The sequence below is a fragment of the Diceros bicornis genome, chromosome 15 (genome assembly GCF_020826845.1).
Source record: "Diceros bicornis minor isolate mBicDic1 chromosome 15, mDicBic1.mat.cur, whole genome shotgun sequence".
Classification (NCBI taxonomy): domain Eukaryota; kingdom Metazoa; phylum Chordata; class Mammalia; order Perissodactyla; family Rhinocerotidae; genus Diceros; species Diceros bicornis.
Genome location: NC_080754.1, coordinates 22960073 through 22983676, shown reverse-complemented (window position 1 = coordinate 22983676; position 23604 = coordinate 22960073). Strand labels below are relative to the sequence as shown.

Sequence of the window (23604 nt, the reverse complement as noted above, 5' to 3'; positions counted from 1 at the left end):
TAAATGGACTGATTTTAGTCCAGAGCCTTAGTTCCAAGATTGAGGTTGCATGTCACAGAAACAGGTCATCTCCTTAGTTATTACACTTTGAGTGAAGTGGGAAGGTCCCTTGGCCAAAAATTATTTCACCTGTCTCTCCAGACCCTTAACTATTAGTGGAGGCACTATTTTAAGCCTATTTGCAAATGCAAATATGTTCATGGTATACAGAACACGATAAACCACTGCCTGGGCTCTTTTTTGACCTAAGACTATTTTCTTTCCAAATGAGCTATTGGTCTCTGGTGCCAAGTGGGGCCAATATTGGGATGGGGCACTTAGGTGGGGAGAAGAAATGGGGAAAGGTTTCTGGACAAGAGAAAGGAAAGGCCAAACAAGAAAGCAGAGGCCACTGTAGAGGCTCTAGGTTTTGCCCCCATCCTCTGGACTTCTCACTGGCAGAAGGGGCTCAGGCTGGGCCAGCATCCTTGGATAGCTTCTCCCGGAGCAAAGCTACTTGGAGCCTCCAGCACTCCAAGGCCAAGAGCAGCTGCTAGTTGTTTGGTAAGTGGTGCCTTCTGTTTCCTGCCTGTCCTGTCTCCCAGCTCACCAAAGCAGACAAAGGGATCTGGCTGGCAGAGACAGGATTTTGCAACACCCCACCTCCAACATAACCAGTCTGAGAATCAAGCCTGACCATCAAAGGTTTTAAGCATGTACTCCACACTCCCTCTTACCCACTCCCTTGCCGGCCATCAACCCCACCTCTGAACATCTGCCCCAGACGCAGCTTTGTCCCACACCATGCCTCCCAGGCATACGAGCTTCATAAGAACCTACCTGTCACAAATGCCCATCCACCGCAGCTCCCAGAGACCAGAAGCATGAGCCCAGTGGCATTCCCGAGAAACACAGAAGCGAGGTGTTAAGGACAAACAAAGAGGAGCCTTCGTGGGCTCCCCATACCTCCTAACACTCCTTGTAGAGAAAGAAATAATGTCAGGGCTGAGGCTAGAATTCAAATGCAGAAAGGGGAACTAACTAGAGAGAAACAACACCGCAGACAGGGGCAGTGTTCTTGCTGGTTCCAGATAACTTCTGCTGTCAGGTGGGCATTTCCACTGATGAGAATGACTACGCATCACTCTTGGAGAGTGAGTGAGTGTAAAGCCCTGAGGAAAACCCCCAAAGACAGCCCCAGCCACAAACATGACAGACAACTTCACTGACAGATCGACAGAGATCTGGGAGTGCAGACTTGGAGGCACATAGGTAAAGATTCAGCTCAGCTCAGTGAATGTTTTACTGGGCAGCCACGTGCCAGGCACTGTGTCTGGCTGGGCAGGGCTGCAGGAGACAGTCCTCAGCCAGAGAGAGCAGAGAGACTGGGGGTTTCACCTCTTACCTTCTCCCCAAATCATTCATTGATTACCTCTCCATGGATGCTGCTAGAAGCCAGTTAACATACACAACCCCTATTTTCAGATTATCCTAATCTAATCCTAACCGTCCTAATCTAGAATGTTTCTATTACCTTGATCTGCTATTCCTGGAAGTGGGTGGTACTCTTGAGTCCGGGACAAGTCACAAGCAGAAGTGTGACAGGTGTGTGAATGCCGAGTGGATTTTTCCAAACCTAGCACTCCAGCAGAGACAGAATTCATATACGTAATCCTGCCCCAAAAATGCACGGCTGCTTTTCCTGACCCGATGAGGCCTTGCAAAGTCCTCTGCTCAGTAGGGGAGGCATTTACATGCCTCGGAAGCTGCAGTGTTTGAGCTCAGGAGAGAGGCAGCCCCCTCCAAGCAGGCCTCCCCTGTCTTGGAGGCTAGCTGTGGCCTGAAGAAATTAAAAGTGACTAAGTGAAAGCTGTTTGTTGCTGTCTGGGTTGAGGAGGCCCACCCAAGCAAGGACGTCAGGTGCAGGGGAAGGAATGCAGGTATGGAACCGGTGGTCCAGGGTCCTGGCTCGACTATTGGACCCTGGGCAAGGTATCGAACATCTCCCAGTCTCAGTCCTCTCACCTGTGAAATGTGACTAGTAATAGGTTCCTTGCTGCACTGTTGTGAAAAACAAATGAGATTGTACATGTAAATTACCTGGCATAGAGCACGCTACCCCCCATTTAGTCTTCATATTACTTTCCTAACTTCTTTTCTTCGGACTTTCCAGTTCTCACTTTGACCTTTCTGCAAAGACCTTCCTTCTGTCACTGGAAAGGTGATGATCATTCTTCCCCAAACAGGTCTGTAAACCCCTTCACCTTCCATCCAGGACATCTCAAACCCACCAGGCACCTACGTGGTCCTGGGCCCTGACTCACAGGGTCATCACTTCCCCTCAGCTACTCTTTGTGCACACCTTGGAAACTTCATCCTTGATTCACATAGGCCCCACCTGGGGTTTTCCTCTGGATTTTACATTCATATAGTTTTTTTATTTAAATGTGTCCATTTGGTTTCCTTATTGTAAAACATGAAATTACCCACCTATGGGAGCACAGGAATTAATTTACATTCCACTGAGCTTTCAAGTTTGCTTTTTTTCCTTTTTGCTTTTTTTTCCCTTTTTTTGATGGCTGTGTACTCAGCAATCAAAATATAAGATAGGCAAACTTGAAAGGTCCTACTTTCAGAATATTTGGAATAGTATTTCCCAACTTTCAGTCATTCTAGCTACTAGTATCACTTCAGATCCAAGTAAAATCTGTACTATTCTTTATATGATATTTTTTCTCTTAATTTATTTTATTTAAGTAAATTTATTCTAAAAGGAATCTTTATGTCAATACTAACATTTTTAAAAAGCAGTATCATTCACCGTAAATAAAGGCCGAGTAAAAATAACATGTCACACTGGGCTTTGGAATCGGAGAGCTGTGTTCAAACCCTAGCTCTGCTAGTTAACAACTGTGAGTTCTTGGGGAAGTTCCTTAACTTCTCTGAGCCTTAGTTACCTCACAGAAGTAATACCAAATATCTCATAAGCTTGTTGGAGGATTAAATAGGATGATAAATATATGGTGCCTAGCACAGATCCTAGCATATAGTAGGTTCTTTAAAAAAAAAGTTGTTTTATTGTTTTCTCTTTTCCATATCCCTTCTCTCACCTATTTATGTCAGTTCCTGCTTAGAGCAGCCTCCTCCAGTGTAGTAACATGGAAGTAACGGGAGACAAGTGGTGAGGCAGGCAGCAGAAATAAAGGACAATATGGTGTCATGGAACCCTCTTACTCTACGACTTAATTAGAGTTGCAAGGTTGTTTCAGGGACCTCAGAAGTCATTCCAGTCTCTCACTCAAACAAAGACCCCCTTGATGTCATCTCTGATAGACGGATGTCCAGTCTTTGCTTTCTCTCTCATGTTAGAAAACTCACTACCCAATAAGACAGTTATAAGAGGAAGGTCTTCTTTATAATAATAATCTCCCAAATCTCCCAGCTCTCACTCCCCAGCCCCATAAGGACCATTTAGTTGACCCTGTCCTGTTTTCTAGAACTACCAAAAAATATATATGTATTTACCCCTTTATATAAAACCCTCCAAATAGTTGAAAGCGGATATTATAAATTTCCTTAATAGTCTCTTCTCTCAGCTAAATGTTATCAGTGTCCTCAACTGTTTCTCACATGAGGTGGTCTCCAGAACCCTAATCAACTTGGTGGCTCTCCCTCTGGTACCTATCTCCTTGAATTTGCCAACACACTCCTTTGCAGAGAGGGGACAGAATGGAACAGCCAGTGACAAGATCACTTTCATTAATGAGTCAGAGATCAAATTAGCCTATAGATGGCTGCATTGGGAGGTTGGCTGACCATGATTTTTTTCACCTGTCAAGTCAGATCACCACCCCTGGCCCCATCTTGTTTGTGTGTCAGTGTTGGGGCCAGTGTTCAGCCAATCAAAATTACTCTGAATCCCATGTATGTCACCCACTATATTAGCCATCCCTCCAAGCTTTGCGCTACTCCAAAATCTGATAAGGAGGCCTTACCCAAGGGTCATCGGAGCCAAGGACAGAGAGGGTTCAACAGGGATGGTGGTCAACAGTATCACATGCCGAGAGGAGGTCAAGCAGAATAAAGACGATCAGTTCTTTGTGTTTAGTGAGGAGGAAGTGGCTGGTAACCTCAGAAAGCTGCTTTCTGTGTAGGGCTGCTTCCTCACTGCCTCACTCCCGGATGTTCTCAGGTCTGAGAGGCTACAAGGAAAAGCAGCGGGAGGGGAGTGGCTATAGATGGTAGCTGGGTGGGGGAAACAGATACCTTCCTGATGTCCTTGCTCAACTTTGCCCAAGAGATAGTCCCCTGGGACCACGTAGTTAGGATCTACTCTGGGAAGCAAAGCTAGAAACCTGTGGGCACTCAGAAACATCCAAACACTGGGCTGAATTTTCCAATTCCAGCCAAACATTGGTCACTAAATACAAATGGCTTCCTGTGACCAGTAGTCAACAGACAGTCTAAAAGTATTTCGGGAGTGGTAGTGGTGGTGGTTCCGATATAGGATAAAATAGTTTACACAAATAATTGTAGCAGCATTATTTATTGAAATGTTAATTAGCGTTTGTTTCCGGAGCTTTCTTGACACAGAGATTTTTGCAGGGAGAAAGCAGAAGAGACCTAAAGTCAAAGACACTTCTGGACTTTTGTGAAAGCCCATAGAAGAAACCTATAGAAGAGACAATACAGATGTCCTAGAGGGTGAGAGAAAAGAGAGAGAGTGTTTTTGAGATGCAAGAGGAAGAGAGAGAAGGGCAGAGATGTGTGTGTCTTGTGAGCAGTGGGGCCCGAGCACCACCGCCCCCAGTGCTCCCAAGGGGATAACAACCTGAGGGGTGATGGCTCATGCCTAGAGAGGCAGTGCCCTTCACTCAAGGAGCCCAGCCTCAGCAGATAATCCATTCCCCACTGGGGCACGGTGACAGAGAGCTGCCGGACTTCACAGACCACTGTGAGCTAGATAGTGAGGTTGCCAACGGCAACCAGGAGAGACTAGAGAATTCAGGTGCTTCCAGCACTTTCTAACAGCAGGTAATCTTCCTAAATTCTGACTGGGCTGCAGGAGAGGAATGACCCATCTACGATCAAAATGGAATCTCCTGTTCAACTGGCAAAACGGGGGCTCAGAGCTGGGATTAGGTTGAATTAAAGGAAATAAGGAAAGGGATAATCTCTTACACATTTGATTCATGGACAGAAATTCACACCCTATGCATCATATAATCCATGCAAGGGGGCCCAAGATTGGACTGTAAACACAGTTCCTGAGTTGTTCTTAATTTAGAAGTGATGCAGCTCAAGGCTGGGTCCTGTTCTTATTCCTAGCTCTGCTGAACAAACTCTAATAACACAGGATAGTCAACCACAGCCCTCAGGACCTGGATCTCCCCTTTTAATGAAACTCTGCTGGGTCCACAGACAGGGTTCCCTGACACCACTTCTGAGACACCATAAAACATCTGCTATGAAATTTTCCTTTTACTGTGGCTGTAAAATTGTATTTTTAGAACCCTTCCTCCTTAAAGCATAAATACACTAACCACTAAGAGAATGAAAAGATAAGCCACAGACTGGGAAAAAATATTTGCCAAACATATATCTGATAAAGGACTGGCATCCAAAATATACAAAGAACTCTTAAAACTCAAAGATAAGAAAATAACTCAATTTAAAAATGGTCAAAAAAGATCTGGTCATACACCTCACCAAAGAAGATATATGGATGGCAAATAAGCATGTGAAAAGATGCTCAGTATCATACATCCTTAGGGAAACGAGAATTAAAACAACAATAAGCTACTACTACACACCTATTAGAATGGCTAAAATCCAAAAAACTGACACCCTCAAATGCTAGTGAGGATGGAGAGCAACAGGAGCTCTCATTCATGGCTGGTGGGAATATAAAACAATCTAGGCGCTTCAGAACACATTCTGGCGGTTTCTTATGAAACTTAACAGAAACCTACCATCTGATCTAGCAACCGTGCTCCTAGGTATTTACTCAACTAAGTTAAAAACTTATGTCCACACAAATATTTATAACAGCTTTATTCATAATCACCAAAAACTGGAAGCAACAAGATGCCCTTCAACAGGTGATGGGTAAACAAACTATGATACACCCATAGAATAGAATATTATTCAGTGATAAAAAGAAAAGAGCTATCAAGCCATGAAAAGACATGGAGGAACTTTAAATGCATATTGCTTAATGAAAACAGCCAGTCTGAAAAGGCTACACACTTTGTCATTCCAAATAGATGACATTCTGGAAAAAGCAAAACCATGGAGACAGTAAAAAGATCAGTGGTTGCCAGGGGACGTGAGGAGGGATGAACAGGTGGAGCACAGGGGATTTTTAGGGCATGAAACTATTCTGTATGATACCGTAATGGTGGATATATGTTATTATAAATTTGTCAAAACCCATAGAACTGTACAACACAAAGAGGGAAACTTAATGTAAAGTATGGACTTTAGTTAATAATAATGTATCAACATTGGTTCATTAACTGTAACAAATATGCCACACTAATGCAAGATGGTAATAACAGGGGAAACTGTGTGCAGGGGAGAGGGTATATGGAAATTCTCTGTACTATCTGCTTAATTTTTCTGTAAATCTAAGCTGTTCTAAAAATGAAGTCTATTAATTAAAAAAAAAATACCACACACACTAACCGCATACACTGATTCCTGGTAAAGCAACTAAATTAATGATGTGACATTTTAAAGGGCTTCTAGACTAGTGGGTAAGAAAATTAGCATCAATTTCACAGTCCAAAGATTTACTTCTCCATGTTGCACACTTGTAATCAAATGCCATACATAAAATGTTGCTGTGAAAAATCTCCAGTTTTGTACTTCTGTCCTCTATTTTAACATTTTCTGCATCTTTCTGGTGCAGAACCGTAGACTTTTATGTCAATTCCTTAGGTAAATTAAAGAAAAAGCCCCATTGTTTTCTAAGGGCCAGATCAATAAAAAATAGCTTTCAGTTCCATGTTTCTGGAGGAACATTCTTAGAAATGTAGTGAGTTTCTTTTCTCTTTGAGGGGGAGATACAATCTTGACCTACACTTAAAAGCAAATTTTATACAGTTAATCATTAGAGGTCGAATCTTTTTCTTTGTCAGAGCCAAAATTTTGCAGCTTCAGTATTTATATCCTACAAGTGGGTCGCCAAGGTAGGGAGAGACCTTCCTCCTTACAACCTCTAGCACAGACTCCCCTCTCGTCCTAGGCTGTCTTGTTCCGTCTCCCCAGCTGCCCTGGGGTACTTTCTTCTATTCACTTTCTCCTGATGCAAATTCGTCAGCATCATCCATGCGTGCTAAGAAAGAGGCAATGTTTATTGTCTCTTAAGTTGTACTGGATCAACTTCTGAACACAGAAACTAGGACCCAGTGACACACGTTTGCCTAGATGTCCTCTAAGAAGAAGACAGAAAGGCAAAGCAAGGGACACCAACAATTATTTGCAAGATTCTATCAAGTGAATGCAAAAGATTCTTGTCTGCACTTTCTCTCAAAAATCACAGTGGTTTAATAAAACATACCTGAAATTTAGCAACAAAATACATTTATTTGGATTGAAGATTACATTAGAATGTATTAAAAGGTCCGGTTAACAAAAAATTGTCAAAAGTGTAGGCATCAGGATGCGTGCATTTTAGAAAAAGAGTTGTCCCTGGGATGGGTGTGGCCTTTGGATGAGCTGTTACTTCAGCGATATGGGCGAGCGGGTAAAACAAGAAAGGTGGGGCTGGGTAGAGCTCAGGCTAGGGACAACAACTCCAGCAGGTGAGCAGCCAGCCATCCCATACCCAGGGTCTGAGAGGGGTAGGTGGTCGGGTGTAGACGTGGCAGGTTGGGGTGGGGTGTGCTGCAGCACACACAGAGTCAGGACTTTCTGGGAAGCGATATCCACAGTGTGGTAGGTGGAGACACTCCATCATCTCTCCTTGTGGGACAAGGCCCATCTCTGGGGGACAGGCCCCACAGGCCAATGGGGAACTGGACCACAGGTCAGGAAACAAGGCTAAGCCAGAGGAAGACCATAGCTTGGGGAACCAAGGGACGCACGATTTACCCTACGGACACTAGAGACCAGGATTATAGCAGCAAGACCACATCCAGAGCACCCCTCCCACCTCGCCTGCCTGCTGTATATACAAACACCTCATGAAAGGGGCTGGGCAGAGTTTCAGGGATGGTGCCAGCGTGTACATGAGAACCGATAGTAACTATAGATTCTAGTGACACACGAATACACACGTTTATGCTTTGACTTTGTTCCTACCCATCTTTATATCTCAGTAATATTTCCCACTTTCCAATAATACTTTAAAATCCACAGATGCACCATTTGAAATTTCTACTTTTTAATTTGCCTTCATTCATTCAGCAAATGCTTAACCAGCCCCCGTTGAGTGCAGGCCCTGGTCTGGTCCTGGGATCCAAGATGAGCAAGAGTAGAGGGTCCCAGCCCTCCCGGGGCCTGCAGGTGAGTGCAGGAGAACTACACCAATCTAATGATGTCAAGGTACGTACTTGCCACTGAGTGATTTTCAACATGAACAACTTCAGTTACGTATGATGTCCTAATGATTAAATATTATCTTAAGAGCATGAGGTAGATTCTAATTAGATCACGTAGGTCACAATTAAGAAAAATTTCCCCAAGCCCTCTGTCTCAGGAATAGGCTTCTCCAAGAGATATTGGTTCTCCTTTCCTTCATATTTTAAATGGTCATGGTGTCTGCATGACCATCAGTCATGGATGGCACAGAAGAGAGAACTCACTTGAGGGGAGAGTAGACTAAGTAATCCTTAACTTCTAATTTAATTCTATATTCTAGCTATTCAGTAAGGTTTACAACATGATCTTACAATCTCAGGACTTCCTCTGATAGTTTACACAAAAGATGGCCTATTAACAAATAACAAGACTACACAAAGTCTTTCCAACATGAATGAAATACATACAGTGGCAAGTCTAAAAATTGACACCAATAAACTACCAACATTGGGGATGGTGCTTTTCAGAATTCAACAAAGTAAATATCTGATTCCAAACTTACTATCCTTTAGATCTTTAGTGTTACCAGGGAACATTAAACCCAAATTCAGAAGATTGTGATCTCTGAATTTAAAGTGGTCTATTTGCTTAAAGGTATGCACTACACATTCTGAGAAACTGTCATTTCTTTCACAAAGCATCAGACATTTGCCATTTCCTTTATAACTTCAGCTAGAAGAAATACGAGATAATATTCTAAATGTAAAAGTTCCTTGAAGAGTTAAGTCCATATGTTTTTTTCCTGTGTGTGCAGAGAAAGGAATATAATACAGAACAAAACTAACACATTTTAGCAAATGGCAGCATATTTCAAATTTAGGGAAGCATGAAGATCTGTGAAAGCACCTTTTTATGCAAAATATTTATATAAGAGTATAAATAAAATGTGCACTATAAGGTAAAATAAAATAGATTGGGGCATATAGAGCACAGCCAATATGACTAAAATTGTTTAAAAAAAAAACCACTGAATTTTTTAAAGCTTGCATTTCACGACAGGGTTGAGGGAGGGGGCATGGTACACCCAAAGGCTCACTTCCCTGTGGCATCTTTGTAACCAAAAGCAAGGCACATAAGGCTTCTGTGAACCCTTAAAATATGCATTTATCAACCTGGATTTGCAATTTTCAAATTGGTGGTGCAGAACCATAGAGGTGTAATTTTTGCAGCTCCCTTCACACACCTTTATCTGGAAAATTCTAAAGGTCCACCACCACACAGAGATGTTGCTACTTGAAAGAAATTTCCCAGTAAAACAAGAGGTCGCTCTTCCTGCTCTTCAGCGATATGAGTAAGGGATGGCCTCTTTTGAAAAATGCCTTAAATAACTTTTCTCAAATCTGGTTTAAGATTGGAAACAATCTCAAATAAGCCTGGCCCTGGTTGGCTACAGTTTTGAAGTGAGGAGTTGGAATTTTTAAGAAGGACAGCGTTTGTAAATCAATTCGGTCTTTGTGTTTCATGGATTGGTAACACAATATTGCAATTGTCATCACACTTGAGTTGCATTTTCACTGTGCACGGCCTATTTGCATACAAACAAAAGAGATTATTTTTAAAAGAGGTTTTCTGTGTTTTTGTTTTGGCCCTTTGGGGTGACTGTGGTAAGTAAGAAAGGACCAGGCCATTTTCATACCTTGGATTTCACACGTCGTATTAGGTCGCCCTTCACTTCCTCTTCCTCACCAGCCACTTCCAGTTCATTGGCAGCCAGTTTTGGGGTCTCCGTCACCTCTTGTCTAGATTATTGCAACAGCCTCCTGGCTGGTTGCCTCTCACTATCCTCTACTCTATCATTATCTTTCTTCAAAAACAATCTGATTATGAAACTTTCTTGCTTTAAAGACTTGCTCCCTGTTTCCTATGGGCTGGTGGTCACACTTCTTAGCAAGACACACAAGACCCTTCACAGCCTAAATCCAATTTTTCTCTTCTGCTTTTATCAATCAACCCATATAACTCACCCTCTAGTCACACTGAACTGTTTACTATTTCCTGACCTCCCAGACCCTTTCAAGACTTTTTGCCTTCTTTGCCTTTGCACAAGCTATTCCTTCTGCCTGGAATGCCTTTCCTGCCTTCTCTGTCTGCAAAGCTCTACTCTCCCTTTGAGATCCAGATCACTCCACAGTTCACGGTCAAAACCTTCCCTGCCTTCTGTCTCTTTTCTTTTCACTGTATCTGTATCTTCCTCTCTCCCAAATCACGTTATTTATTCTTCCATTATAACAGTTTTCTCATTGTGTTAAGATTTCCCTGCTTGTATGAGTGTCCTGTCCTGAGCTCTACAAGGGCAGGGAACATGTTTCATTCCCCTTTGCATTCCTGGTACTTAGCACAGTAAAAGGTCCAGTAAATGTTATTAAAGTTGATATCTGTTAGCTGATTGCTTAGAAGCTAGGTACTCTGCTAAGTACTTTAAATGAATTAGTTCATTTAATTTATACAATAAATATACAAAGTTTCACAAATGCAGAAATTGAGTTTCAGAGAGGTTAGGCCACTTGTCCAGGATACACAGCTGGTGACCTCAAGGTTTTAGCAGGATATAGCATTGAATTTTTTTTAATTTCTAGCTGATAATGCTATATGACTATCATTAGAATGTCAGATAGATGTCAGTGTACTTTTTTGGTGTGGTAGGCACTTTTTGAGTAAGCCTCTCCCTTACTAATTGTGCAACCTTGAGTAAGTTACCAAACCTGTCTAAACCTCAATTTCCTCATTTTTTTTTCAATGGGGAAAATGATACCTAACTCACATGGTCATTGTAAGGATTCAGGGGCAACACCTATGTAAGGTTCCGAGCCCCTTCACTGCTTATCACAGCAATCACTTATTCCTTCCTACTCTAAGCCACACACTTCATATTCCTCCATTGGCTCCCTTAATCCTTACCCTCTGGAAACTGGAAACTATTAAATCTTCTAACAGATGAAGAAACCGAGGCTTAGAGAAGTAAGTAACCTGCCCCAAATTCCATTAATCTAAGGAAATGTTTTTCCTATGACCCCCCAGAACTGAACGGAACCCTCAGATCAATACCTAAGTAGTGTGTAAAGGGATCACTCTACATGTGAAAATACAACTAGAGGCATTAAAGAGACTAGGCTTGGATTTGTTTTCCTTTTCTTCTAACTTTTTTACTGGCAACCATGAACACTTAACAAGCCAGAACATTCTCTTGGAAACAGAATCTTGCATGAGGCACTGAATGAACACATTAATTTTTCTACTCCCTGCTGTCTAAATTCTACAAGTTCCTCAAATTTCCACCTTCTCCATTGAGCCCTCAGTCAATTCACCCCTCTCTCCCAGTCCACTTCCTTTCAACCCCCAGATGAAGAGCTTGGGACCACTTCTAACTCAGTGAGAAGGGAAGAAGGTAAATAGCCTCTGCCTTAGGATCTGGCATCCTCAGGGAAGTGTCTTCCTGGGTCCACACCTTCAAACGCCCTTAGCTTCTGTACTCCCAGCTCTCACCTGCCTTGTCTATTTGGTTATTCCTTCCCACCTGCTGATGCCTCACTTTCTAGACCAAGGCTTTTTGATTCAAGAGCCTGTAGAGCCCCAGCAAGTAACGTAAATGAGCAAAGTAGACTATATGGGAAGAGGAGAGCTTATACCCCATTGGAAGTTGAGCAGCCTCTGACAGATTCACCAGTTGTTACCATATGGGAATGTAGGCCCAGTGTTACCAGGTCTTCTGATTTCCCAGAGGAGCTGGAAATCCAGATTTATGTGAATTCTCCAGATTTTTTAAGTATTGGCAACTAATTATAATTAAGTTTTTTTTTTTTTTTTTTCTGAAGACTGCTGTCTGTCTGTGTACTATTTTTGGTCTACCAGCCTTCAGTTTTTAACCTCTGCCCCAGACCACTGGCTCCCTAGCTCTCATCTGTATCACTTGATTGCCAGAACTTGTTTTGAACCCTAACCCAAAACAACTCACTCCGAGCTCAAATCTTTCCACCCACAAATCTTTCTTGCTGCTAAGAGTAATCTCTTCCTGCCCCGATCTCTCATAATAGATAGTATGCTTGTCCAGAGCTTTGGTCTAGAATCAGATTGGGGTCTGGAATCCTGGCTCTGTTACAAGCTATGTGACCTGAGCAAGTTACTTAACATATCTAAGATTCAGTTTTCACTTGTGGAAAATGGGGGATACTACTAGCACCTACCTCTTGGAGTTGTGAGGATTAAATGAAATAATATATGATCTAATATAGTATACCACAATGCCTGCCATATGATAAGAAATATTAGCTATGGTGAAACCTCCTCCCTTAGTAGCTTCTAAATAGGATCTCTATCAGATTCATCTTCATTTTTTCAACATTAAATAAAACTTTATTGAACAAGTTAATAAACAAATAGTCTCAGCCCCCTCCTTTCTAGCCCTGATTTACTACAACCTGGGCCCCCATATATATATATTTCTAAGCCACTCCATCCACAATTGTCTCATTCTCCTCTGAATCTGTTGTACCAACAAAGGTCAGAGGTAAAAACTGACGGCCTGGGCCAAGCCAGCCCCTCTAGACGTTGAGGCATTCTGTAAAAGTCAGAAAATTTCACCTGTAAGTCTATCTTTCTGATTTCTCTTGAAAAATAAGACTAGGCTGTACTGGACCACACTCCCACACACAGAACAACAGAGTGGTGACCAGCAATATCGTTCCAGATGGGGCTCCTCTGATGGGGTAATGCAGCATCCGCCAGTCATACGTCATGATTGTATAATAAACCACAGGCCTGTGTCACTCACTTCTGTTATCTGAGGGTCTCTGTAGGCATTCTATGCTTGTCACTTCTGACCTAGAGTCTGTACCACACCACTAGATTACTTTTTAGCTTGATTTCATCCTGCTTAGCAGAGCAGTGTAAATTGGCTGTAAATTCAGCAATTTCAGTCAATGAAAAAAATCCCTTTTCTGTAATCCTACCAAACTAGAGGTAACCACTATGACTATTTTGACTTATTTGCTTGCTATCTTGTTTCTATGCATTATTTTCTTCATAATTCCATAGCTTTATGTTTTATACTGGCATTAAAAAGTCATCATCAACTTCATTTTGAATTTACTTAACCATTCACCTATCATGAAAAATTTAGATAGATTCTTATTTTTCATTATACTAAATAATGCTGTAATAAACATTATTCTGCACAAATCTGTTTCCATATCTCTTATTTAATTATCTATGTCCCTAAAGGTGAAATTATTAGAGCAAGAAGAATAACCATTTTTATATGATAAGGAAAAATGGTAGTTTATGTATTTTCTAGAAGTAGAAGTGCAAATTTGAATATGTTACCCATGATGACTAATGAGCAAGCAAGTCTATAAGTTAAAAGTAGACACAGCAGACATAAAATATTTGAAGTCCAAAAGGCTATAAAGGGGGTTTCATAGATAACTTCATGAAGACACTCACATAATTATCAACTATAGGACAAGATTGTATTGTAATGGTTCTGGCATCCTACCCTACATAAAATATATTTTAGGGGCTTTTTTGTTTGGTTTTCACCTTATTCACAGACATTGAGCCTACTCTTCTCTTATCCGTAATTAGGAAGTCTACTATTGCAACTTCTGGGTTCCAGGTAAGAATCATTTGCTAGAACTGAATCAGAAACGGAAGCACTGGGCCAGCCCCGTGGCTTAGCGGTTAAGTGCGCGCGCTCCGCTACTGGTGGCCCGGGTTAGGATCCCAGGCGCACACCGACGGACGGCTTCTCCAGCCATGCTGAGGCCGCATCCCACTTACAGCAACCAGAAGGATGTGCAGCTATGACATACAACTATCTACTGGGGCTTTGGGGGAAAAATAAATAAATAAAATTATTAAAAAAAAAAAAAAGAAACGGAAGCACTAAAGAAATTTAAGACAATTTAAAACATAGGAAGTAATAGGGCCAGCCCCAGTGGCCTAGTGGTTAAGTTTGGCATGCTCTGCTTCAGTGGCCCAGGCCCGGATCCCAGGCACAGACCTACACCGCTCATCTGTTGGCGGCCATGCTGTGGCAGCGGCCCACATAAAAAGAAAAAAAGAGGAAGATTGGCAACGGATGTTAGCTCAGGGCAAATCTTCCTCAGCAGAGAAAAGAAAAAAGTAGGAAGCAACAGATTTTAAAGAAAAGAATGTGAAGCCTAAAGTATTTTATTTCCGCAAGAATTTACATCCATTATAAATTCTTATCACCCTCATGGCATTGGTACTAGTAGCTGCAGTTTACAGCTGCGAGCACAGGGAGCCAGATAGCTTCCCCAAGAAGATCCCTCTAAGAAGTACAGAACTACTTATTAACTACTTATTATTTAACACTGACCTAACTGACTCAAAACTCTGGCACTTACCCAAGACACAATATTGCTTACAAATAGAAAACAGCCACATCTGTGCTCCTGTGGAAACCTGCACATGCCACTGTTACAAAAAAAAAAAATCACATTTTCTATATTTACCAATAAACCGAGTTCCTTGAGGACAGAAATCAAGCTTGCTCATCTCTGGTATATTTTCCAGTGTATGGCACAGTGCTTGGAACAAAGGTGCTGAATGAACTGAAAAAATTACTCAGAGCATAGAGAAAGAGGCAGTGGCCAGAATGGGTGTTTGCTTGTATAAGCATTTGTAAGACTCTTGATACATGTTGCCAAATTGCTTTCCAGGAAGGTTATGGCCATTCATAATCCCACAATTGGTAGTATATGAAAGTACCATTCTTCTTGTACACTCATTAGCATTACTATCCCCACCTCCCTAACAAAACATAAATTGTTAATTTCATAAATGAAAGTATCTCATTGGTGTTTGCACTGGCATTTCTTTAATATTTAGTGAAGATGAACATTTTGGGGTTTTTTTAAAAATTACTTTTTAAACTTTTTACTTTGAAATAATTTAAAATTCAAAGAAAGTTGAAAAAAATGTGTAGGGAAGTCCTGTGTACCCTTCAATCAGTTTCCCCCAATGGTAACATTCTGTACAACTATAGTACAATGTCAAAACCAGGAAATTGACATTGGTATAATCCACAGAGTTATTCAGATTTCACCTGTTTTATAGGCACTCATCTGTGTGCATATGTGCGTGTGTAGCTCTGTGCAATTTTATCACATGTGTAGATTCACTTAACAACTGCCATTATTAAGATACAGAACTATTCCATCACCACAAAGCTCCCTTGTGCTATCCCTTTGTAGCCACACGCCTCCTCCTTTGTCTACCACCCCTAACCATGGCAACACCAATCTGCTCTTTTGTCTCTATGATTTTGTTATTTCAAGAATGTCATATAAATGGAATCATATGGTATGTAACATTTTTTTTTTTGTGTGAGGAAGATCAGCCCTGAGCTAACATCCAGGCTAATCCTCCTCTTTTTGCTGAGGAAGACTGGCTCTGAGCTAACATCTATTGCCAATCCTCCTCCTGTTTTTTTTCCCCAAAGCTCCAGTAGATAGTTGTATGTCATAGTTGCACATCCTTCTAGTTGCTGTATATGGGATGCGGCCTCAGCATGGCCGGAGAAGCAATGCCTTGGTGCGCGCCCGGGATCCAAACCCAGGCCGCCAGTAGCAGAGCACGCACACTTAACCGCTAAGCCATGGGGCTGGCCTGTATATGTAACATTTTAGATTTGACATTTTCACTTAGCATAATTCCCTGGAGATTCACTCAAGTTTTTGTGTGTATCAATAGTTCTTCCTTTTTATTGCTGAGTAGTATTCCATGGTATATGTGTACCACAGTTTGTTTAACCATTCACCCACTGACGGACACTTTTTTCCCCAGTTTTTCACCAATATGAATAAAGTTGGTATGAACATTCATGTACTGGTTTTTGCGTGAACATAGGTTTTCACTTCTCTGGGAGAATGCAATTTCTAGGTCATATGATAAGCGTATGCTTAGTTTTGTAAGAAACTGCCAAACTGTTTTCCAGAGTGGCTGTACCATTTTACATTCCCAACAGCAATGTATGAGTGATCCAGTTTCTCTGCATCCTGCCAGCATTTGATATTACCATTATTTTTTATTTTAGCCATTCTGATAGGTGTATAGTGTCATCTCACTGTGGTTTTAATGTTCATTCCCATAATACCTAATGACACTGAACATCTTTTCATGTGCTTACTTGTCATCTATATCCTCTTTGGGGAAATGTCTTTATCTTTTGCCCATTTTATAATTGGATTGCTTGTTTGTTTACTGTTTAATCTGATAAATGAAAATATTTCATTGGTGTTTGAATTGGCATTTTTTTAAATATCTAGTGAGAATGAATATATTTTGTCATTTATATTTATTTTTTTAAAGTCACAATTATTAACTACATTGGGTTGCTTTTGTCATTTCGTAATTGTTGGTTTCTATTCCAAATTAGACTATAAAAATTACATGTTGGTTATTTCTTCTGTATACTCCACAGTGCCTTAAAACTATCAGGTTCTTGATAAAGATTTATTGTTTTGTTGGTTTAAAATAGTTGTTAAATGGGAGTGATGATCTAGAATTATCTTTTGGGTAGTTAGTTATTTCAGGTTTTATCCTGTGGTTAGTTTCTGGCTAGTATTGACTATGTTTATTCTTTTTTACTTTTATTAAAACTTTTCATACAGTCAAATCTGATTAATTTGATCCCCAATAATATAGAACTGTGACATTTGGGTTGTTTGGCCAATAACATCCCTGAGACAACAGAAAGCAAATTTTAGATTCATTTTTACTTCAAAGCTTTCTAAGAAAATGCTTTGATACTTCTCTGTTCCAATTCTAGTGTTTTTTTCTGCTTATTGTTAGAAATTATAAGTGATACCCAAAAACCACTTGGGCTTGTTTTCTTCTTTACATCACCAGATTCACCATGGGCTTCATCTCTGAAAAGCCTCAAATAATAACTTTCTTTTGGTTTAACAAAGCAGAATGGAATCTGTGTCAGTACCAAAAATCCACACAGAAAATGACAGCTGCAAGATCCTTTTCTTCCTGAAATCCTTTCCAAACCAGTTTTGGGTAGAAAAAGAAGTATTGATTTTTCTCTCCTCTCTTTAGCTATTAAAGCAGAGAAAACTCCAGGTGTGGATGACTCGACTCTAAGTTGTTTCCATGTGGCTCTTTATGGACAGCAGAAGTGAGTTTTGTCCAGTAAGAGGTGCCTTTTCATAAGTAAACATTTTGCAGGAGTAGTCTATCTGCTGTCTCCGTGTTCTCAGTTCTCTAAGGTCTGCTCCCTCTACTCAACTGGAAGTGCTCTGCAAAGGTCACTGAGGGGCCTCTGGACTGACATGTTCAGTCATTCTCTTAATTCACCTTTCTGTAGAATTTGACACTGTGACTTCCCTCTGTTTTATGAAATATTTTTCTCCTTTTAGCTTAGGTGACCTAATCCTTTTTTGGTTCCCCCTCCCCACGTCTCTGAGACACATATACGGTTTCCTTCTTTGGATGTATGCACTCTCACCAAGGGACTATGCATCCTCACCAAATGTATTAGTTTGTTAGGACTATAGTAACAAAGTACCACAAACTGAGTGGCTTAAACAACAGAAGTTTATTGTCTCACAGTTCTGGAAGCCAAAAGTCCAAAATGAAGGTATTGGCAGTGCCTGTTCTGTCTGAGGGTTGTGAGGGAAAGATCTGTTCCAGGCCCCTCTTCCTGGTTTGTAGATGGCTGTCTTCTCCATGTCTCTTCATATAGTCTTCCCTCTATGCATGTTTCTGTGTCCAAATTTCCTCTTCTTTATCAGCACACCGGTCATCTTGGATTAGGACCCACCCTAATGACGTCATTTTAAATTGATTATCTCTGTAAAGTCCCTATGTCCAAACACAGTCACATCCTAAGGTACAGGGGTTAAGATTTCAGTGTATGAATTTTGAGGGGATATAATTCAACCCTTAAGACTTAGTCCCTAAAGTCACTTTTTCCGTCATGTCTCATGTGCTCAAAGTAGAAGTTTGGTAAAGATTCTTTGTCTTTCCCTGCACACATTCCCCTCATTCTTGCATCTCTCTCTTCCCCTGGTTTCTATAACATCACTTTTCTCCTGCTTTGCTCCAATCTCTCTAGTCGCTGCTTGGTGTCTATTGCGGACTCTTCATTCTCATCTAGCTCCTTAAAAGTCAAAGTTTTCCGGGATCCATCCTTGGCTTCTTCTCACTCCACCATCCCCTTTCCTTAATGATCTCATCCACAACAAGAATTTCAACTATCAGCTGTACTTATGCTGAAGACTCTTAACGTCTACTTCAGCTCATACCTGTTTCTTGAGCTTTGCACTTGTATATCCACTTGTTTAGTTGGACCTCACCATCCAGCTGTTCCACAGGATCTCAAATTCAGCATCTTAGAAACTGAACTCAACTTCTGTCCTCTCTTTCCCTCTGGCCCAAAACCAATCTACTTCCTATATCCCCCATTTTGTGAAGAATGCCACTGTGTACGTAGATCTCTCTTTCCAAGCTCCAAATCCTGTCAATTCTAGTGCTTAAGTATGTCCTAAATGCATTCTCTCCTCTCTGATCCCACCATAACTGCCCTGGTTTCATGTTCTCAACACCTCTCATTGGATTATTCCAATAGTTTCCTAAATGATCTCCTTGTCACCCCAAATCAGTTCTGTACTCTGCTGCCAGAGGAATTTTTTAGGACAAATTTTAGCGTACCTTTGCTTGCTCATGCTTCTTCAAGCTTAGGCTGTGACTTTAGGATAATCATGACTGGATGCCTGGGCTCTAGGGGCTCCTTGTCCTGGCTCCTCCCAGTTCCCACCTCATCCTCTATTATTACTACCTGTCAGGCATCTTCTCACAGCTATACTTGCAAAACCCCCACACACCCCATTTGTCTTATTAATCATCCAGACCTTGGGTCTTTAAACCATGCTGACCCCTCATGAAGCCCAAAGCTTTTGGTCTATAATAGACTCAGCAGGGTCTCTGAGCCTTCTCCTCTCTCCTGCACTAGCTCTTTGTTCCCAGCTTCATCCTTGCACCTAACTTGGCTCTTAGCTTCCTTAGCCTCACCCTCCTTTCCAGCACTTGGCTTCCCACCGTGATCAGAGTCATTCCCTGGAAGTGGCTGGCCTGTCCTTGGGCTCTGCCTATTTCAGGTCACCCCCCCCCCCCCCCGAGAGCCCAGAGTCCTGACAGGCTCAGAGAGTATTGAACACTTCTGGTGGAAAAAACCTTCCTGAATTCTAGCCCTATAGCATTGCCATCAAGTAGTTGTGTAATCTTAGACAAATCACTTCCCCTCTGTATCTTGATCCTAACAGTAATAGTAACAAAAACAACTAATAATAATAATAATTACTGAGTATTTATCAGAGCAAGGTTCTAAGCATTTCACACGGATTATCTCATTAAAATCTCACAACCACTTTATGACATGTCACAGTTATCCCCATTATACAGATAAGAGGCTGAGGATTACAACTGTTAAGCAGCTTGTCCAAGGTCACACAGCTAGAAAGTGGGAGAAGCTGGGATTCAAACCTCAGCACTCTGGTACCAAAGTGTGGCCACTTAACCACTGTACTGTTCTTCCTCCCAACATGCAGCTCACTCTAGAGCCAGGCCATCACATCCGTAAAATAAGGAAATGAGAGCTCTGGTCTCTTCCACACAGAACATTCTATGAAAACGGGCTTATTAGGATCTATCGAGTTATGAGTAGAGTATGTATATTTTGAAGTGGAATCAAAAGACAAACAAGTTAAACACAAAGGGCAAAATCCCTAACAATGGAATTCCACAAATTATGAGTGATCACATACCACTAGGCTTTTCTGAGAGAAGCCAGCTCTTGGTTTCTTTTTCTTAAACATCTGTTTTTATTTTTCTGCCTGCAAGTGTGATCCAAGTTCAAAAGCATGAAGTAGAAAATAAAAATCATCTGTATTTCTGATTACCACTGTGTGTATATAGGTATTGTGTATGAAACTAGTAGCACTATACATTCTTCTTTTTTTTTCCTTAAGCTAAACACATCAAGAATTGTCCTACAATAGAATTTTTAATGATTGTATGGTATTCCATTATGGATGTTCTATAATTCACCAATTTCCTATGTTTAGACATTTAAACTATTTATAAGATTTTCCCTATTAGAAACAATGGCAAAAAAAATCCATGTCACTAAAATTTACAAACACATATGATTATGTCCTTACAATAAATTCCAAAAAGTTGAACTGCTTTTGCTTTATGCTTTGAAGGGCATATCCTTTTTAAGGGCTTTTGACATGTATCACCATATTATTGTCCAGAAAGATTATATTACCATCAGCAGATAATAGGGTATAAAGGTTCCTCCCTCCTTGGAAACATGTAGGAGTTTTGCTTGCTTGCCTGCTTGCTTTTTAAACACAGTATTTGCCACTTTGATAAAAGAAAAATGTTTCACTGTTTTAGTTTGCATTTCTTTTATTTCAGATCAGACTAAACATTATTTATTGGCCATGTATATTTTAAAATTTCCTGTTCATGATCAGTTTTTAGGCACTGTAAAACAAAGAGAATCTTAACAAGAACAATAAAGACATGACCTGTGGTTCTATAGACGTCTGTAGGCAGTGTTAGCATAATTAAGTGGTACCACCTCTATGGTTCCACAAAAATTCTAAATTCTGTAATTGTTTCTTTCATACACATGTAACATTTCAAAATTCCACTGAAGGGAAAAGGATTTTTTACTTGGAAATTTAAATTCTAATCTTCTGAAATAAAAGCAGCAAAGCTGTTTCCCAAACCAGTAAGCACTGGGTAGATGAGAGCTACTTAGATTTTCAAAGAACAATAATAAATAATAATTGACCCCAGCTGCCACCATCCAAGAGAAGGGTGGGTGTGACTCCTTCCAGTAAGTCACTGCCATGGGGACCTGCCAGGGCATGAAGAAACCTTGTGGTGCAGAGCAAAGTGGCAAGAAAGATTTTAGCTCTACTCCTTACGAGCAGTGTGACATTTAGCTAGTTACTTAGCCTCTTTAAGCCACAGTTATCTCATCCATAAAACACAACGATGCTATTATCTGTCTGAGAGTCATTGCGAAGATTAAAATTCAGTGAAATAAGGCTAGTGAAGTCCACAGCACATCATGCATGTTCAACACCCGGTAGTTGATTGAATTCCTCTACCTCTTTCCACTACCTCATTCTGCTCAGAATCTCCCATGGCCTGTTTGTGACTCATTATCTGGCTTCTGCATTTTCTTCTTATATCTCTTCTTCTTCTTCTTTTGCCTCGGTCTCTCTCTTTCTACCTTCTCTATCTCATTCCCCCATTCCCAGGCCAAAGTTTACTCCCTATCATTTGTCATACTTATGCAGACATTAAAAAACTTCCTGATTTCTCAGATCAACTACTGAAACATTTAAGTATTTGAAAAACAGATTTACAAAATCAAAATTAATCACTTAAACAAACCAACAACCAATAAAATTTTGGGCAGCTCAAATAATTCTCACCTTTGAGTGGCAGTCAAATGTCTTTGGTAGAAATTTTTTTAAAAAGCTTGGAGTATGGAATCAACCTAGAGTGGATGCTCCAAGAAGGGGAATATGGCTTTGGGACTTTGGCTGACCTTTCATGCTATAGACCATTCTTTCTCTCAGACGTTTCCACTTTTGGCTTTTGCATAAATATGCCTTTAACATATATTAACTTTCTTGGACAGGAAGGACAAAAAGAGCACCATCCTCAACCTCAGCCTGCCGCTGAGGTCATTTAACACATAACTGCCTTTCAAAGAATAATAAGAATGATCACTCACCATCCGAGATCCATCTGTGCTGTTTCTGCCGTTGGGCTAATGTCGAAGAATGACCCCGCTCTCTGTCTGTTTATGTTAGTTCACCTTACAGTAAAAGGAGGAGAAACCCCTTCTATGCCTGTGAAAGCCTTCCTCCTCAATGACTGTATACTCTGTAACTTTCTTTAATAAGGGCTGTTCCTCTTTTTTTCTACAGATTTTGCCAACACTTGGGGAAGAAACTTAACCCTTTCCTTGCATTCGAATTCATTGACCTAGGTCTAAATGTATTTTTAAAGATAATTCTGTGGCTTGAATTCCAAACACGACATTAAGATGAGGCTGACTAAAAATCCTCCCTTTTGAAATTCCTTCAAAAAACCTAGAAAATAAGATAATTAGAAAGAGGAAAAGTCTCTGCATCTATAAGATAAAATAAAAGAACATTCTACAGATTTTGGTAAGACAATAAAAAGTGTGATTTATGGGGCCAGCCTGGTGGTATAGCAGTTGGGTTCATGCGCTCTGCTTCGCTGGTGGCCCAGGGTTCACTGGTTCAGATCGTGGGCATGGACCTATGCACTGTTCATCAAGCCATGCTGAGGCAGCGTCCCACATAGAGCAACTAGAAGGATGTACAACTATGATATACAACTGTCTACTGGGGCTTTGGGGAGAAAAAAGGAAAAAAAGGAGGAAGATTGGCAACAGATGTTAGCTCAGGGCCAATCTTCCTCAAAGAAAAAAGAATGTGTGATTTATTATGGATGTAGATTAGGAGTGAGCAGCCTCCCTTCGCTGATTTCCACTACCAAGACGATGGAGGATTTCACTTCAGGGGCAAAAGGATGTCCTCCTGTGACAGCTGCTCAACCAACGAAAGCAAACAAAAACTACTGCTTTTATTATTTCTTCCTACTATCGCCAACTTCCTACTATAGCCTACTATAACCTACTAACCCGGTTAAGGAGAAGACTCCTAAAATAGAGGCCTAAAAGAAAAGCAGCGTTCTAAAATTAAGAGATGTACTTGAGAGAGAAACACAAAATTCATCAAGCAAAAACTGTTACCAGAAGAAAAGAAATTTCTGCGTATGAGCTAGAAAGGGCACTATTAAAAAACACAAAGGGTTCAGATTGTCAGAAAAAACATTTATGAAAATGGATTTTCATCCACATAAATCATTGTGAACATTTTAAATTACAAAGATGAAGAAAGCTCAAAATAAAATGAAAAAGTAGGATGACTGCAGAGAAAGATAAACCAGTTT

At 40.7% G+C, this 23604-nt stretch overlaps 1 protein-coding gene across 3 annotated transcripts in view; it reads right to left on the bottom strand.

The window, feature by feature from the left end:
• Positions 1-22489, bottom strand: part of CD86 (CD86 molecule) — a 64111-nt gene extending 41622 nt beyond the window's left edge. The window contains exon 1 of one of the 3 annotated variants that reach the window (XM_058555897.1): positions 22355-22489. In XM_058555897.1, coding sequence (XP_058411880.1) covers positions 22355-22368 — 14 coding nt within the window. In that variant the 5' untranslated portion in view covers positions 22369-22489. Of the gene's footprint in view, positions 1-819; positions 982-3974; positions 4097-22354 lie in introns of those variants that run through there. The other 2 variants (XM_058555898.1, XM_058555896.1) reach the window with 2 other exon arrangements.
• Positions 22490-23604: the final 1115 nt, after the last annotated feature.